At 44.0% G+C, this 15,616-nt stretch overlaps 2 protein-coding genes across 2 annotated transcripts; both read left to right on the top strand.

The window, feature by feature from the left end:
• Nucleotides 1–286: 286 nt before the first annotated feature.
• Nucleotides 287–2,544, top strand: LOC102710096 (receptor-like protein 2). The gene is made up of 3 exons (XM_040520365.1): nt 287–1,461; nt 1,501–1,894; nt 2,042–2,544. Exons 1-3 carry the CDS (start codon nt 287–289, stop codon nt 2,432–2,434), a joined length of 1,962 nt encoding a protein of 653 aa, XP_040376299.1. The 3' UTR covers nt 2,435–2,544.
• Nucleotides 2,545–8,111: 5,567 nt separating this feature from the next.
• Nucleotides 8,112–14,035, top strand: LOC102709536 (receptor-like protein 2). The gene is made up of 2 exons (XM_006648258.3): nt 8,112–8,170; nt 11,425–14,035. The coding sequence occupies exon 2, from the start codon at nt 11,516–11,518 to the stop codon at nt 13,640–13,642; it is 2,127 nt and encodes a 708-aa protein (XP_006648321.3). The 5' UTR covers nt 8,112–8,170; nt 11,425–11,515; the 3' UTR covers nt 13,643–14,035.
• The last annotated feature ends 1,581 nt before the right edge of the window (nt 14,036–15,616 follow it).

Raw genomic sequence — 15,616 nt, 5'->3', positions numbered from 1 at the left:
GCTTCTGTTAAAGCCTCCAGTTAGTATAAATGTGAAATTTTATGGTTCTTAAGAAAATACCTAGACGTACTAAATTTTAGGGTAAAAAATTGTTACATCGAAATACTGGTATACGATAGAAATTTAACACCTCACACTACTTTCACATATGGTAAAAAATCTCTCTATAAAACGATGTATGGTCTTCTTGATGATTGCAGCAACCATCTGTAGCCACTGACCACTCCATTAATTCTTCACCCAACAGCCGCAGCTAGCAGCAACCAAAAAAAAAAAAAATTCATCCATGCCTATTCTCTGCATCATTCTCGTGTTGATGCTTTCCTCCGCATCTTCCATCAGCTGCTGCACAGAGCATGAGAGAAACTGCCTCCTCCAGTTCCTGGCCGGGCTCTCGCAGGACGGTGGCCTCGCGGCGTCATGGCGGCACGGCACTGGATGCTGTTCATGGGAAGGCATCACCTGCGGTAGCATGAAGAACGAGGGCGAGGTCGCCGCAGTCACAGACGTCTTGCTGGGCGCCAAGAAACTCCAGGGCAGCATATCGCCTGCTCTTGGCAGCCTACCCGGCCTGCTGCGTCTGAACCTGTCACACAACTCGCTCTCCGGTAGCTTGCCCTCAGAGATAATGTCGTCGGGCAGCATCGTCATCCTTGACGTCAGCTTCAACGGCCTCGCCGGAGTACCCACCACCACTGGGAGCCGCCTGAAGCGACGACCTCTGCAGGTGCTCAACATCTCGAGCAACCAGTTCGCCGGGGAGTTCCCATGGTGGGACGACGGGGACACGACGATGGCGAACCTGATCGCGCTCAACGCTAGCAACAACAGCTTCACGGCTCAGATGCCGGTGGCGCCTCTGTGCGGCGGTGCCTCACCGTCGCTGGCGTTGCTCGACCTCTCCCACAACCAGTTCACCGGCGAGGTTTCCCCTGCGCTTGCTGGTTGCTCCATGCTCAAGGTGCTCAGGGTTGGCATGAACAACCTGAGCGGTACTCTCCCTGCTGAGCTCTTCGAGGCAACCTCCTTGGAGCACCTGTCCTTAGCCAACAATGGCCTGCAAGGCGAACTTGGCGGAGCACACATGGCCAAGCTTATCAACCTAGTTACTCTTGACCTTGGAGGGAACAGCTTCCATGGCGAGATCCCAGAGTCCATTGGTCAACTCAAGAACCTGGAAATGCTCAGCTTGGGCAACAACAACATGTCAGGGAATCTACCACCAAGCCTAGGCAACTGTACAAGTCTCATAACCATCGACCTAAAGTTCAACAACTTCAGTGGAGACCTTGGCAAGGTCGACTTCTCTACCCTACGCAATCTAAAAACCCTAGATCTCCTACAGAATAGCTTCAGCGGTGTGCTCCCAGAAAGCATCTACTCATGCAGCAATCTGACTGCGCTACGACTATCAGTCAACCCTATCCATGGTGAGATCTCATCAAGAATAGGTAATCTCAGGCACCTCTCTTTCCTGTCACTTACTGAGAACTCTCTTAGGGATATCGCTAAGGCTTTCCGTGCTCTCAAGAGCTCCCGGAACCTCACCACCCTTCTCATTGGAAGGAACTTCTGGGGTGAGCCCATGCCACAAGATGAGGCAATTGAAAGCTTTGAGAGCATTCGATATCTCTCAATTTATCACTGTTCGTTGATCGGAAACATACCTCTTTGGCTGTCAAAGCTGAAAAATTTGGAGTCACTAGATTTATCTAACAACCAGCTCACCGGGGCGATGCCGAGCTGGATCAACTCCTTGAGCAACCTCTTTTATTTGGATTTATCAAACAACAGCCTTACAGGACAGATACCAGCCACCTTGACAGAGATGCCGATGCTAAAATTAGATGATTACGAGGCCCATTTGACAAGACAATTTGATCTGCCAGTGTATTTCGTCGGCATAGCGCGCCAATACCGTACAGTCACATCTTTACCTGCATTACTGAATTTTCGTGCTAACATCTTTACTGGTGTGATTCCGCCCAAGATTGGAGAGCTAAAGGCTCTTACTCGTCTTGATTTCAGCTCCAACCAATTACAAGGAGAGATCCCACCGTCTATCTGCAATCTCACAAACCTGCAGATGCTGGACTTGTCCATCAACCACCTCATTGGCCCAATACCTGAAGGACTGAATAAGCTCAACTTTCTCTCAGAGCTTAACATCTCTAACAATGATCTGGAAGGTCCTATTCCAACAGGAGGCCAGATGAGCACATTCTCAAGCTCAAGTTTTGGTGGGAACCCAAAGCTATGTGGCTCTATATTGGCTAAATATTGTGATCCAGTGGAGGCAGTTCCAACTGTCCCAGATATCTCTGAAAATGAATACGGCGGCAAAGTTATCTCTGCGGTTGCCTTCGGTGTGTTCTTTGGAATAGGAGTGTTGTATGATCAGCTAGTCTTGTCAAGCTATTTTTGTCCAAAATAATTGTGTATTTATCTCAGACGATCATGCATGCATGTACTACATACTATGTACTTACTGTATTGAAGAGTAGACGAACAGTAATCGAATGCTAGAATCATGCACTTGTTTAATGGACAGCCTGCACAACAGCATGCGTGTGGTATAAAAATAGCTTGGCTTGGTTGGCTTTGTGCATGTCTAGCTGCAACATTATTTACTAAAACATGAGTGATTATAACTTTTTATTGATTTATTTATTTATTTTGGTTCTAAGAGCACCAACTTGATGTATGAAGCCAACTCAAATTGTCAAAAGAACTGATGCCACCTCGTTGAATTTACAGGACATTGAACTATGTGCCATCTAACTGCATCGTTAACAGGTGTTCGCTCACTGCAATCCATAGATAAGATTTCCATGTAATTTCATTTCTTCTTTGTACGAACCAGGACATCCTTCCAGCGATGGTTAAGACCCTGTTTAGTTTAGTTTTAGTCCTTGTCATATCGAATGTTTGAACACTAATTATAAATATTAAATATATACTATTAATAAAATCTATCCATAATGTTGAACTAATTCACGAGATAAATCTATTGTGTCTAATTAATCCATGATTAGTCTATGTGATGCTACAGTAAACATGCACTAATTATAGATTAATTAGGTTTAAAAATTTTGTCACGCGAATTAGCTCTCATTTATGTAACTAGTTTTATAAGTTGTTTAATACTTCAAATTCATCTAATATGACAGGAACTAAAGTTTAGTTCCTGAATCCAAACACCACGTAAGCTTAGCTGATATTGCTCCTGAGTCTTGACGGCCAAAGACCGGCAAAATTGACCGCAGGAGGCGACCAGGATTTTTCATTCTTCTTTCAATTGTCAGGCTTCAAACAGCAGGAGCCACAGGCGTCTTGACAGATGCAATGACAATTGGACAGGTACAGGGTCATATAAGGAGCCACAGTTGTCTTGATAGATGCAATTACAATTGGACAGGCACAGGTTCACATAAGGACAAATACAATTACAATTGGACAGGTGCAGGGTGACATAACTCATGAGATATTAGGGCAGTCCCAATTAGGGATGGCAATCGGACACGGCGGGTACGGGTACTGCCTACTCATACCTATACCCGTGAGAGAAATCATGCCCGTGGCAACAACCCCTACCCGTATCCGATACCCACGACCGCCGTATACCCACGAAAATACCTGTTCACCCGCTAATCACAAGGCAATGTAGCAGCCACAAAACTGGATAGAGAGGATGGAGGCGACAACGGATGAGGTGGCGGTGTCGTTGGATGCGAGCGCAGGACCGGGATGGGGGCGATGGTGTCGGCGGGGACGGGGGTGCCGGCCTCGGCCAGCGTCGAATCCTCGGCAGCGACGGCGTCGTCGTCGTCGGATGCAGGAACCCGACCAGGATGAGGGTGGCGGCCTCGGCCGGCGTCGGGTGCGGGTGTCGGCGGGACAGGGGTGGTGGCCTTGGTCAGCGTCGGATCCTCAAGAGTGGCTTCGTCGTCGTCGTCGAGGGGATGGGGGCACCAACAACGAGCTAGGTGGGGGCGGAGGGGATGAGGGCGAGGTGAGGGGGAGGGGATGGCGTTGGCGAGGGGGGAGGATGAGGGCGGCGGCGACCGGGTGGGAGACTGCAAGGATTTGGCTGGGATGGAAACCTAAAATTCCATATATATATATATACACACACACACACACACACACTAGAAAAATTACCCGTGCGTTGCAACGGGTAGAGATAATTTTAATTATATATAATTAGGAATTATCTTCTCACCGCTTACATCAGAATAGAGGTTTTATGTGATTCGGCTTTGATTTTATACTTTCTTCAAAAAACAATTCAAGAAAAAAGTCAATGGTATCATCTATTAAAAACCAATTAAAAGCTAGAGCAAGGTTGCGTTCTTGGTTGGGGTTACTAACCGGTGTGAAAAACGTAGCAGGGGATTAACATATCATTTATTAATTATTATCTATAAAAATTAAAAAATAGATTGGTATGGTTTTTTAAAGGAACTTTTTAATAGAAATTTTTTAGTAAAAATATACCGTTTATCAATTTGGGATGCATGTACCCAAATAACGAAAGAATTTGGCTTATTAAGCCAAGCAAACAAACACGGCCTGAGTAGGTCCCATCTTTTGCCCTACAACATATATGTTGTTCCAATATTGGATTCTACATCTTAATTAAGTGTTTTCCATCGAACATCGCATCTGCTTTTTCAACATTCTCAACCACAATTTTTTTTATCTCTAATACACTATTTAGTGTATTATTAGTAATTGTTTGTCCTTACCGTCATTCTCCAACAAACTGAGCAAAAAAGATGAAATTTTGTTGAAGTGATACATCAAATTAATTTGTAAAGTACTTACTCCGTATATTAATAGATGACAATGTTAACTTAACATTTTGCAGTAGAATCATACAACACCCACATAAAACAGAACAAAATGAAAGGTTTCTACGATTAGGAACAACGAATATAAATCCTAACATAATTTCCAACCAAGCAAGAAAGAGAGAGGAAGGGGTGCGTTTTTGTGTTTCCCCTGGCATGGTTTAATCCTCCCCTTACTTGGACTGCTCGTGTAGTTTGCCTCTACTAAAACCCTACTGCAGCAGCATCAACGTTCTATGTTGTGCTCTATACCGGTATACCCCCACTGCCCGCCGCACAAGGAGAGAGTAGCCAATAATCAAACACGCTAATGCCCCCACAAAAGCGACAAAACAACAAGTAGGAGGTGATATGTGCAAAACATGCTCCTTTAATCGGAGTCCGGCCCATCAGCGCGCGGGCAGGAGTAGACGGGCCCGGTCGGCGGAAGCCCCTTTAATTCGAAAGACACGGTCATGGGTAGCGCGACCCCGACCGTCCGATGGTGAGTGGCAGCTGCACAGGCGGGGAGGGACATACACGTGTCCCGCCGAGTGTGGGGCCCATGACGGACCAAATACTTGGCAGAATCGTTAGCGCGATATATATATATATATATATATATATATATATATATATATATATATATATATATATATATATATATATATATATATATATATATATATATGAATAGTTGAGCCCATTTGTCAGTATTCTATAAACAGGTAAACGAGCGAGCACTATCCATACCCATACCCGTTTACCCGTTGGGTACTAATCTTGACCCAATAAAATACCTGTGGGTATTAAATGGAGAACAAAACCGATTCTATTAGAGTTTTTACTCGCACGTAAACGGACATAATTGCCATCCTTAGTTCCAATGATGTATCAATGGTGGTTTCTATCCTATTAAATAGCTTGCCACATAAGTAAAATAATAACATGGTAATATAATTAATGAAGAAAGAGAGTAAAAACTTAGAAATGGTTTCCTCGGGAAGAAACCAAGTCTTCTCTTCACCTAATGCAACAAAAAATCATGAATTTACCATTGGAGAGAAACCACTAGTTTGTAAGGGACATGTGTCATACTCACCATTGGTGGAACAATATAGAGTTAGAAGACAGAAAGAAAAAATAATTATTACTCCAAGACACCTCCATTATAAAAAGAATATTTTTATAGATGATTTCTTATACTATGGCAACCGTGTCAGTTTTTTCAATAAAACCGCCCTTAAAACTAGGGCCGCGTTCGGCCGGGAGGGCTAAGTTATCTTAGTCACCCTCGTTTTCCGCACGCACGCTTTTTAAATTGCTAAAAGGTGTATTTGTTGCAAAAAATTTCTATAGGTAAGTTATTTTAAAAAATCATATTAATCTATTTTATATTTTTTATTAATTAATAATTGAATCTATTACTATGTTTTTCATGCCGGATAACTAACCCCCTCTCACCCTAAACGAACGCAGCCTAGGTTCTTCGACACTGATTTCAATTCTTATATTATAACCTAACCAATAATAATATGATTAACTAGATCATGCCATTATAAATTTATTTGCTGTTAAAAAATACAATTGTTAATCAACTATTAAAAGAATATTATTATAATTTTACAACTATTCGAAATATGTCACTGTCTTGACCAAGTTGGCCTCATCTTCTCCCTTCGTCCCCTCCCTCTGCTTCCAACGATCTGCCGCATGCAACAACAACAGTAGGCAGCGGCGGGCCAAACTCCTTCCCATCCTAGAACTCCATGTCCACCTTCTCCTGCTGCCTTGTCGACCGTGACTCCACCCTCCAGTTTGGACTCCCCCTCTGCCTCGTCAAGAGTGGCAGCATTCGCGCGCGGGTGGTATGCACAGGCAGTGGCAGCAGGAGTTCGGTGGCGTACACTTCCACCTTCGCTACTGTCGGCGGCGGCAGCGTCAGCTTCGGCAACAGCAAGGGAGGCCGATGGGTTGCTCTCTGCGACTGCAACCAGGGTATGCCGCGGCGCAGCGGACCCACCGTTCCCGCGAGTGGAGGCCGTAAAAATTAGGACGAATTTTAAAATAAAAAATTTAAATTTAAACCTTATAGGAAAGGAGGCTTGCTGGTGCGGTAACAGCAACTCCAACATCTCCACATTCTAACTTGCTATCTCTGTTTTTTTGGTAAAGTGTAAAAAAGACCTAACAGTTTACCATCCGGGTTTTTAAATTTTAGCAATTTGCTATATCCCCGTTTGGGCGTATATACGAGAGCTTAGATTTCACTCGTGGTCTTCTCTCGCGCCTCCGCCTAAAGTTTCACGTGCTACGAAAAGAGAAGTCTCGGCGTGAGCTATTCGCGGTCCAGTGCCGGCCCGCCGCCGACCGGCAATGCCGCCGCACGCCGTCCCGCCACCGGCCAGGCCCATTCCCAGCCGTCGTCGCCCGCTCCGCCCCGGTCGGCCGCTTGCCCTCGCGCCCGGCGCCCCGGTCGGCTGCTCGCCCGTGCGCTCGGCGCCCCGGCGGCCGCTCACCCACGCGTCTGGCGCCGCTATGCCTTGGTCGCCCGCTCGGCCGCTGCCCTAGCGGCTGCTCGCCCGCGCGGCCGGCGCCCCTACGCCCTGGTCGCCCGCAGGGCGTAAAGCAACACGTGCGACTTGCATCCTTCACCAACCAGAGAGGTTTGGGATTGTGTTATCTCTATCTCCAGTCTAGTGTTTTAGTTAGTTTTCTTGGTATCCATCAATATGGAATTATAATTCATAATTATATCTTTTAGGAAGAAAAGCCCGCAATGAATGTCAATTATTTAAGTGGTTGGTTTGTCGTATCAGCGCTAATAACCATGACAACATGGTTGGCTTGTCATTGGCTAATTAAAGAATTCTCTTTTCGGCTAGCAAGTGCAGGCGGCACGGCACGGGCGTCGCGGGGGCGTGGCTGGCGCGATGAGGGCGGCACGAGCGCGGTTGGCGCGGAGCAGGGGCGCGAACGCCGCGGTGGCACGGCCGGCGGCGCGCGGGAGGAGCAGGCGGCGCGGCCAGCGGTGCGCGGGCGTCGCGGGGCGCGGTGAGGGCGGCGCGGGCGCGGGAGACGCGGTGGCACGGCCGGCGGCGCGCGGGCCTTGCGGGGGCGCGGGAGGAGCAGGCGACGCGAGCACATGGCGCGGTCGGCGGCGCGCGGGCGTCGCGGGGCCGCCGGAGAGGCGGCGCGGCTGGCGGGTGCGCAGGGCGTCGCCGAGGCGTGTCTAGGCGGCGCGGCCGGCAGTGCACGGGCGTCGTCGGGGTGCCGGAGAGGCGGCGCGGCTGGCAGGGGGCGAGGGCGACGAGAACGACGAGAGCGACTTCTATCTGGTGCGATCTTCCTTAACTTTCAACCGTTTTTATGACTACATCTATTATTAGCAAGTAAAATTTAGTAACAGTTAGAAATAAAATAATTTTTCGTTTATCATATTATTTACCGAGTTGCTAAAACAGCAGATTTGACGAACTATATTTTTGTCAGAGTTGCTTTAACCGCGGCTAGATTGCGCCAGACTAAATCATCCTCAGCGCGGTAGCCACCCAAAACCGTGCGGCTTGGGCACCTAATCCCGTGATTAACGTGGTGGGGGAGGCGGCTTACCTTGGGACGCTCCTGCCAAGCGATTACCGCCCTTCCCGCCGCGGTTTCGTCGTCTTCGGCGGTGGATCTTCTCTTGCTTGCGTGAGCTTGCTCCAATACCAACTGCGACTGTGTCCCCCACCCCTGGACACAGTTTATTTGGTCACCATCTTTTGGGCCTTGTTGGGCCCTGTGTAGAACAGTAGCATTTCTCTTTTTTTTTGCCAAATTTACGATTTGAATTTTCAAATTGTCATCAAATCAAATATTTTTCATATACTTTTTGCATCAAACCTCAGTAGAAAATATACTCTACCACATGTATGTTTGCTTTCAAATATCATCAAATATTTTGAATTTGTCTCGAATTTAAATGTGGTTACCGCCGCGTACCAAAACCGCGCCCCCGCGGAGCGTCTGATTACCGTCGTGGTAACCGCGGTAATGTAAACTGTAACTGCAACGGGGGAAGAAAGGTCTCGACCTAGATCAAAGGTGGCCCGGGGGCATGGCTGGCACCGCGTGGCCAATGTCATTAGGGCACATTCTGCCAAGTGACTTTTTAAAATAGATTATACGAGTTTAGAGACATATTATGGTATTCTGGTTAAAGAACGAAAAATAGACTTGAGTTTAAGTTTAAAAACCTTTGGTGAACTTTTTGATGGTCCAGGCCTATACAAACTGGGCCGCGGCCTGTTTCGGAAAAATAGACTCTAGGCCTAGCACAATGTCACTCGAATTTGCCGAGCGCTTCGATCTCTGCCGCCGATGAGGTCGGCAGGACGACGGCTAGGCTACGGCCGCTGAATGACGACCTGAGTTATTCGCGTCGTTCACCGGCCGGTGAACTTGAACCACGGTCTCACCTCACCGGCCGACTGATCCGCCGTGCAAGCTACGGGTAACTGAGCCATTCAGACATCTAGACTTAAGAATCAGTCAATCAGACGACAAAAAAGATATCGTTTTCTCAGCTGAAATATACCCTCTTTGTCTTACAATAACATGGGAATTGATAGGAACGACAAAAGAGTGAATTGAAACTGCTTGGGGGTTAATATTCAACTCTATTTCACCAAATGGTCGAGCGAAAGATCCCATATATGAACTGCTGACCAAAGCATCCAAGGCTTGACTGATAGATACTCTGTTTCTCCGATGACTTGAGGCCGAGAAGTCAATCACGACATCAAAAAAGTCGCTACATGCCTCCTTATTCCTTTCTCTTAGTTCATATGGCACCTAACCATTTAAGCTTAGAGCATCCCCAGCTCAATCATCTCATCCTACATTCTAGAAATAGAGAATGCAGAGTAAAAGTTGAGCTTCAACAGAATATCTATCTCATCATCTATTTTTAGATGTCATCCATATTAGGAGAGAGAAACTTTATATTTAGATGTTCTCTCCAATCCTCCAAATAGATATAGAGTATGCCATAAATAGATTATCTGCTGGAGTACAAAGGGATACGAAGGATGAAAGTGTTTTAGATGACCATCCAAATGAAGATATGGATGACCAAATTTAGATGAGCTATTGAGGATGCTTTTAAAGATTTGAGTTTTGCTCCGGTCCTTTACTTTGTACCATGAGGTACTAGTACCATATGTTACTAATATCCTCACTCGTGCTATCCATTCTACAACTAAGCTGATATCTTGAGGTATCATGCAATCATGAATTTTAGTACCATTTTGATTGTGAGGTGAGTAGCACGAGTGAGTATTTTACTACCTCACGGTACTAGTACCTCGCGGTATAAAAGGAAGGTTGCTCCGGTCCAACAAAAAGTAACTCGAGTTACCGATACTTCACGGTACTAAATTGTTTTTCACCATTGGATTTAGCTGAGCAGGATGAGTATCGTTAGATCCAACGATCAGAAACAATTTAGTATCGTGAGGTATCGATAACTCGAGATACTTTTTGTTGGACTGGAGCAAGTCTCTTAAGCTTAAGCACATATATTATGAGAACTAGTCATCAACCGGTGTACTTAGTATAATTTTTTTTTATAATTTGTATTGATTAATGTATAGCTTCATATTGTATTTCTTTTCTCAATAATTTATTTTTGACATGAAGTTAAGATATTTCTAAATTGTTTTTTACATGGGCTATTTATCTTGATATTTTTATCTAAATTTTAGATTTTTTTCTAAAATGTATTGTATATGGACTCTTCTTTAGTTTTTTTTATTCTTTAATCTTGACTTTTAGATATTTAAAATTGAAATTCTACTTGGACTATTTCTTTCTTTTTTCCCCATTAATATGGGAATTCATAGGTTTTCCCTTTTTTTTTTACAAACTAGAGGATTGCCCCATGCAGTTTTGCGTGGAACTAGATAATTCGATAATTCATATAGAGTTATATTGAATATAAAACTCCAAAATTTCATTTTTGTAGGTATCACTACGTAGAAATATATATATATTTAGACTTCATATACAACTCTTACCTTATATTTATATAATCTTTAGATTTTATATGTAACTCTTATATTCTATTCTCATAGGTTTGGATTGGATTTCATATACATTTCTTAGATTCTATTTTCATAAATATAATTGTATTTTTTATACAATATATCGATTAATCTATACCTTCGGGGCCCACCATAATTTAACGATTAAAATCTTTTTCCTTTCCTTACATTACTATGGTAATTTATAGCCTACGGAACGAACCTGGTGACTTTATTTTCAAGCTGTCTTTATAATTAATATATTTTTAGCTTTCTTATCTTGTGGGATTAATACGAGGGCTTCTATTAAAGCTTCCGGTTAGTATATTTAAGAGACATTTTATGGTTTTTACGAAAGCATCTAGATGTACCATGTTTTGCTGTAAAATTTTGGTATATCGAAATACCTAATATATAAATTAAAGGTACTGAATTTTTACGACAGAACTTTAACAGCTCACAGTAATTTCACGTAAGGTGAAAAAAACTCTCTGTATAAAGATGTATGGTCTTCTTGATGATTGCAGGAGGCAACCATCTGCAGCCACACCATCAATTCTTCACCCAACAGCCGCAGCTAGCAACAACCAAAAAGAAAAAAAAAAGAAAAAATCATCCATGCCTATTCTCTGCGTCATTCTTGTGTTGATGCTTTCCTCCGCATCTTCCATCAGCTGCTGCACAGAGCATGAGAGAAACTGCCTCCTCCAGTTACTGGCCGGGCTCTCGCAGGACGGTGGCCTCGCGGCGTCATGGCGGCACGGCACAGGATGCTGTTCATGGGAAGGCATCACCTGCGGTAGCATGAAGAACGACGGCGAGGTCGCCGCAGTCACAGACGTCTTGCTGGGCGACAAGAAACTCCAGGGCAGCATATCGCCTGCTCTTGGCAGCCTACCCGGCCTGCTGCGTCTGAACCTGTCACACAACTCGCTCTCCGGTAGCCTGCCTTCAGAGATAATGTCGTCAGGCAGCATCGTCATCCTTGATGTCAGCTTCAACCTCCTCAATGGAGCACTGAAAGATCTGCCGCCGTCGTCTTCGGCTTCCAGTCGACGCATTCAGGTGATCAACATCTCCAGCAACTCATTTTCAGGGCAGTTTCCATCCGGATCATGGGAGAAGATGGAGAGTCTGGTCGTGCTCAATGTCAGCAACAACAGCTTCACAGGACCGATGCCATCGTTCTTCTGCATCAGCTCACCGTCCCTCGCGATGCTCGACCTATCCTATAACCATTTCAGTGGCAGTGTAGCGCCGGAGCTTGGCAACTGTTCTTCGTTAAGAATGCTCAAGGCTGGCCACAACAGTCTCAGTGGGGCTCTCCCGGAAGAGATCTTCAATGCAACCTCACTGGACCACCTCTCTTTTGCTGACAATGATTTACAGGGAGTTCTTGAAGGTGCAGGCATAATCAAGCTCAGGAATCTGGTTGTCCTAGATCTTGGATTCAATATGTTCAGTGGCAACATCCCTGACTCCATTGGTGAGCTTGAGAGACTGGAGGAGATTCACTTGAGCCACAACAGCATGACAGGGGAGTTGCCACCAGCTCTTGGCAGCTGCACAAATCTCAAGGCCTTGAATCTTGATAGCAACTACTTCAGTGGAGCGCTTGGCAGGGTCAACTTCTCCAAACTATCTAGTCTAAAAGCTTTGCATGTTTCAAACAACAGCTTCACTGGCACAATTCCAGAAAGCATCTACACATGCAGCAACCTGAACGCATTGCAGCTATCATTTAACAAGTTCAATGGCCAGCTCTCTTTGAGAATAGCCAACCTTATGTCCCTAACCCACCTATCACTTGCTGAAAACTCTTTTACAAATATTTCAAGTGCACTTCAGATCCTCCAGAGCTCAAGAAATCTCACCACCTTGCTTATTGGAGGTAACTTTAGGGATGAGGAAATTTCAGACGACGAAACAATCATCGGTTTCGAGAATCTTAAGATTCTTTCTATGGAAAACTGTCCACTGTTTGGAAATATACCTCTTTGGATATCAAAGCTCAGGAATTTGGAGATGCTATTCTTGTTCAACAATCATCTAAGTGGGTCAATACCTGTTTGGATCTGCACTTTAAACTCCCTATTCTATTTAGATTTATCAAACAACAGCCTTTCAGGGGAAATCCCAGCAGAGATAACAGAGATATCAATGCTAAGATCAGAGAAGGTTACATCTCATTTGGACATGAAGAACTTTGAGGTGCCTATTTACAGTGGTCCATCGCCTAAATACGGCACCATCAGTGGTTTCCCTGCAGTGATGATTCTAAAAAACAACTTAACAGGTGTGATCCCAACAGAGATTGGTCAGTTGAAGGCACTGCTTTCACTCATTCTGGGCTGCAACAACCTGTCTGGAGAGATTCCACAAACAATCCTTGATCTCACAAACCTGGAAGTGCTTGACCTGTCCAACAACCATCTCACCGGCACAATTCCAGCTGACCTGAACAACCTGAATTTCCTCTGTGAACTCAACATCTCCAACAATGAGTTAGAAGGGCCTGTTCCAACCGGAGGCCACCTGGACACATTCCCAAGATCCAGCTTTGATGGAAATCCGAAGCTTTGCGGCCATATGCTAACACAAAATTGTAATGTGGTAATAATAGTAGAAGCACCTCAGGATCCCAGCAGGCAAGGCTACAAGGTCACCTTTGCTATTGCATTTGGTGTCTTCTTTGGAGTAGGGGTGCTGTTAGATCAGTTGCGCTTATGGAGTCTGCTCAGCTAGATACACTTCAGTTCAGTTGTCAGCTTCATCTCGAATGACTACTCTTGCGAATCGAATACTTGAATGGGTGGTCAAAAAGAGAGCATACACTTCGTTAACAAGGCCGTCTTGATCGATATATCTTCTCTACATGTGTGTAATCACTAACAACTTTGCATGATAAATGAGCCAAAATGGCTCCCAAATGTGAAGTTAGAATCATCGACGAGTGTGTGTAGTAACAAAATTTCTCACTAGTTCCATTAATTTTGGCTTTCAATCAAAGTGAGGGAAAAGATTAAGAATGAGAGAGGAGCTCCTGACTCTCTAAGTCCTTAACGGCCGAACACCGGCAAAGATGATAACAGGAGGCGACCGGGATTTTTCATTCTACAAGTCAATAGTCATGCTTGAAACAATGAAACAACAGTAGTCGTAGTTATTTTGAGTTCTTGACAGATGCAGTTACAATTGGATTTTTCATTCTAAAGTCAATAGTCATGCTTGAAACAACAGTAGTCACAATTGTCTCGACAATTGACTCTCTAAGTCCTTAACGGCCGAACACCGGCAAAGATGATAACAGGAGGCGACCGGGATTTTTCATTCTACAAGTCAATAGTCATGCTTGAAACAATGAAACAACAGTAGTCGTAGTTATTTTGAGTTCTTGACAGATGCAGTTACAATTGGATTTTTCATTCTAAAGTCAATAGTCATGCTTGAAACAACAGTAGTCACAATTGTCTCGACAATTGACCTCTCTAAGTCCTTAACGGCCGAACACCGGCAAAGATGATAACAGGAGGCGACCGGGATTTTTCATTCTACAAGTCAATAGTCATGCTTGAAACAATGAAACAACAGTAGTCGTAGTTATTTTGAGTTCTTGACAGATGCAGTTACAATTGGATTTTTCGTTCTAAAGTCAATAGTCATGCTTGAAACAACAGTAGTCACAATTGTCTCGACAGAGGCGACCGGGATTTTTCATTCTACAAGTCAATAGTCATGCTTGAAACAATGAAACAACAGTAGTCGTAGTTATTTTGAGTTCTTGACAGATGCAGTTACAATTGGATTTTTCATTCTAAAGTCAATAGTCATGCTTGAAACAACTTTGCATGATAAATGAGCCAAAATGGCTCCCAAATGTGAAGTTAGAAGCTGCACACAGAATAATTGGTGTAACTGCCATTTCTCCTTGTAAGTTCAAATCAACTAGCATCTCATCTTTTCGCTTTCGTTTATATTTATAAGTCAAAATTTAACTTTTTCAACCTTAAATTTAGAGTCGATTTTAGGGTTTTCTCATCATAGTTTATTTTTCAGTCTTGTCTTTTAGATCGTTAAGTATATGTATATAAAAGGTTTATTCATAAACTATTTTTTATTTGCAAATATGTCGTTAGACTTTTTCTATGAAAAAAAATCAAATGATCACCCCCTAGGACATGCTTCCAGCGATGGTTAAGCTAGTGAACAAATAATGATGGTTATATTAATGGCTTGAGCTGGGAAATGACTACCTCAATGCGTGCAAGTCATTTAGCTAGACAGTGTACTGAATATCGCAGTACATTCTTAAGGAACATTTATGATCATAGTTGCTGACTTATGTTGCAAATCTCATTAGTAGATGGAATGCCAAAGTCAGTGGCATAGAGAATTCTGTTGTCTACCAAGAACAACAGCAACAAAGAAATGGTCAAACAGCTTGCTCATCGACGAGTGTGTGTAGTAACAAAATTTCTCACTAGTTCCATTAATTTTGGGCTTTCAATCAAAGTGAGGGAAAAGATTAAGAAAGAGAGAGGAGCTCCTGACTCTCTAAGTCCTTAACGGCCGAACACCGGCAAAGATGATAACAGGAGGTGACCGGGATTTTTCATTCTACAAGTCAATAGTCATGCTTGAAACAATGAAACAACAGTAGTCGTAGTTATTTTGAGTTCTTGACAGATGCAGTTACAATTGGACTTTTCATTCTAAAGT

This window comes from Oryza brachyantha, chromosome 2, assembly GCF_000231095.2.
Source record: "Oryza brachyantha chromosome 2, ObraRS2, whole genome shotgun sequence".
Taxonomy (NCBI): domain Eukaryota; kingdom Viridiplantae; phylum Streptophyta; class Magnoliopsida; order Poales; family Poaceae; genus Oryza; species Oryza brachyantha.
This window is presented reverse-complemented; position numbering and strand designations above follow the sequence as displayed.

What these genes read in the sequence shown, in the direction of transcription:
- LOC102709536 (XM_006648258.3), top strand. Translation starts at nt 11,516, where the DNA reads ATGCCTATTCTCTGCGTCATTCTTGTGTTGATGCTTTCCTCCGCATCT.
- LOC102710096 (XM_040520365.1), top strand. Translation starts at nt 287, where the DNA reads ATGCCTATTCTCTGCATCATTCTCGTGTTGATGCTTTCCTCCGCATCT. An exon ending in TCAAGAATAGGTAATCTCAG is followed by an intron (nt 1,462 to 1,500) that starts GCACCTCTCTTT and finishes GAACTCTCTTAG; the next exon opens with GGATATCGCTAAGGCTTTCC. An exon ending in AATTTGATCTGCCAGTGTAT is followed by an intron (nt 1,895 to 2,041) that starts TTCGTCGGCATA and finishes TCCAACCAATTA; the next exon opens with CAAGGAGAGATCCCACCGTC.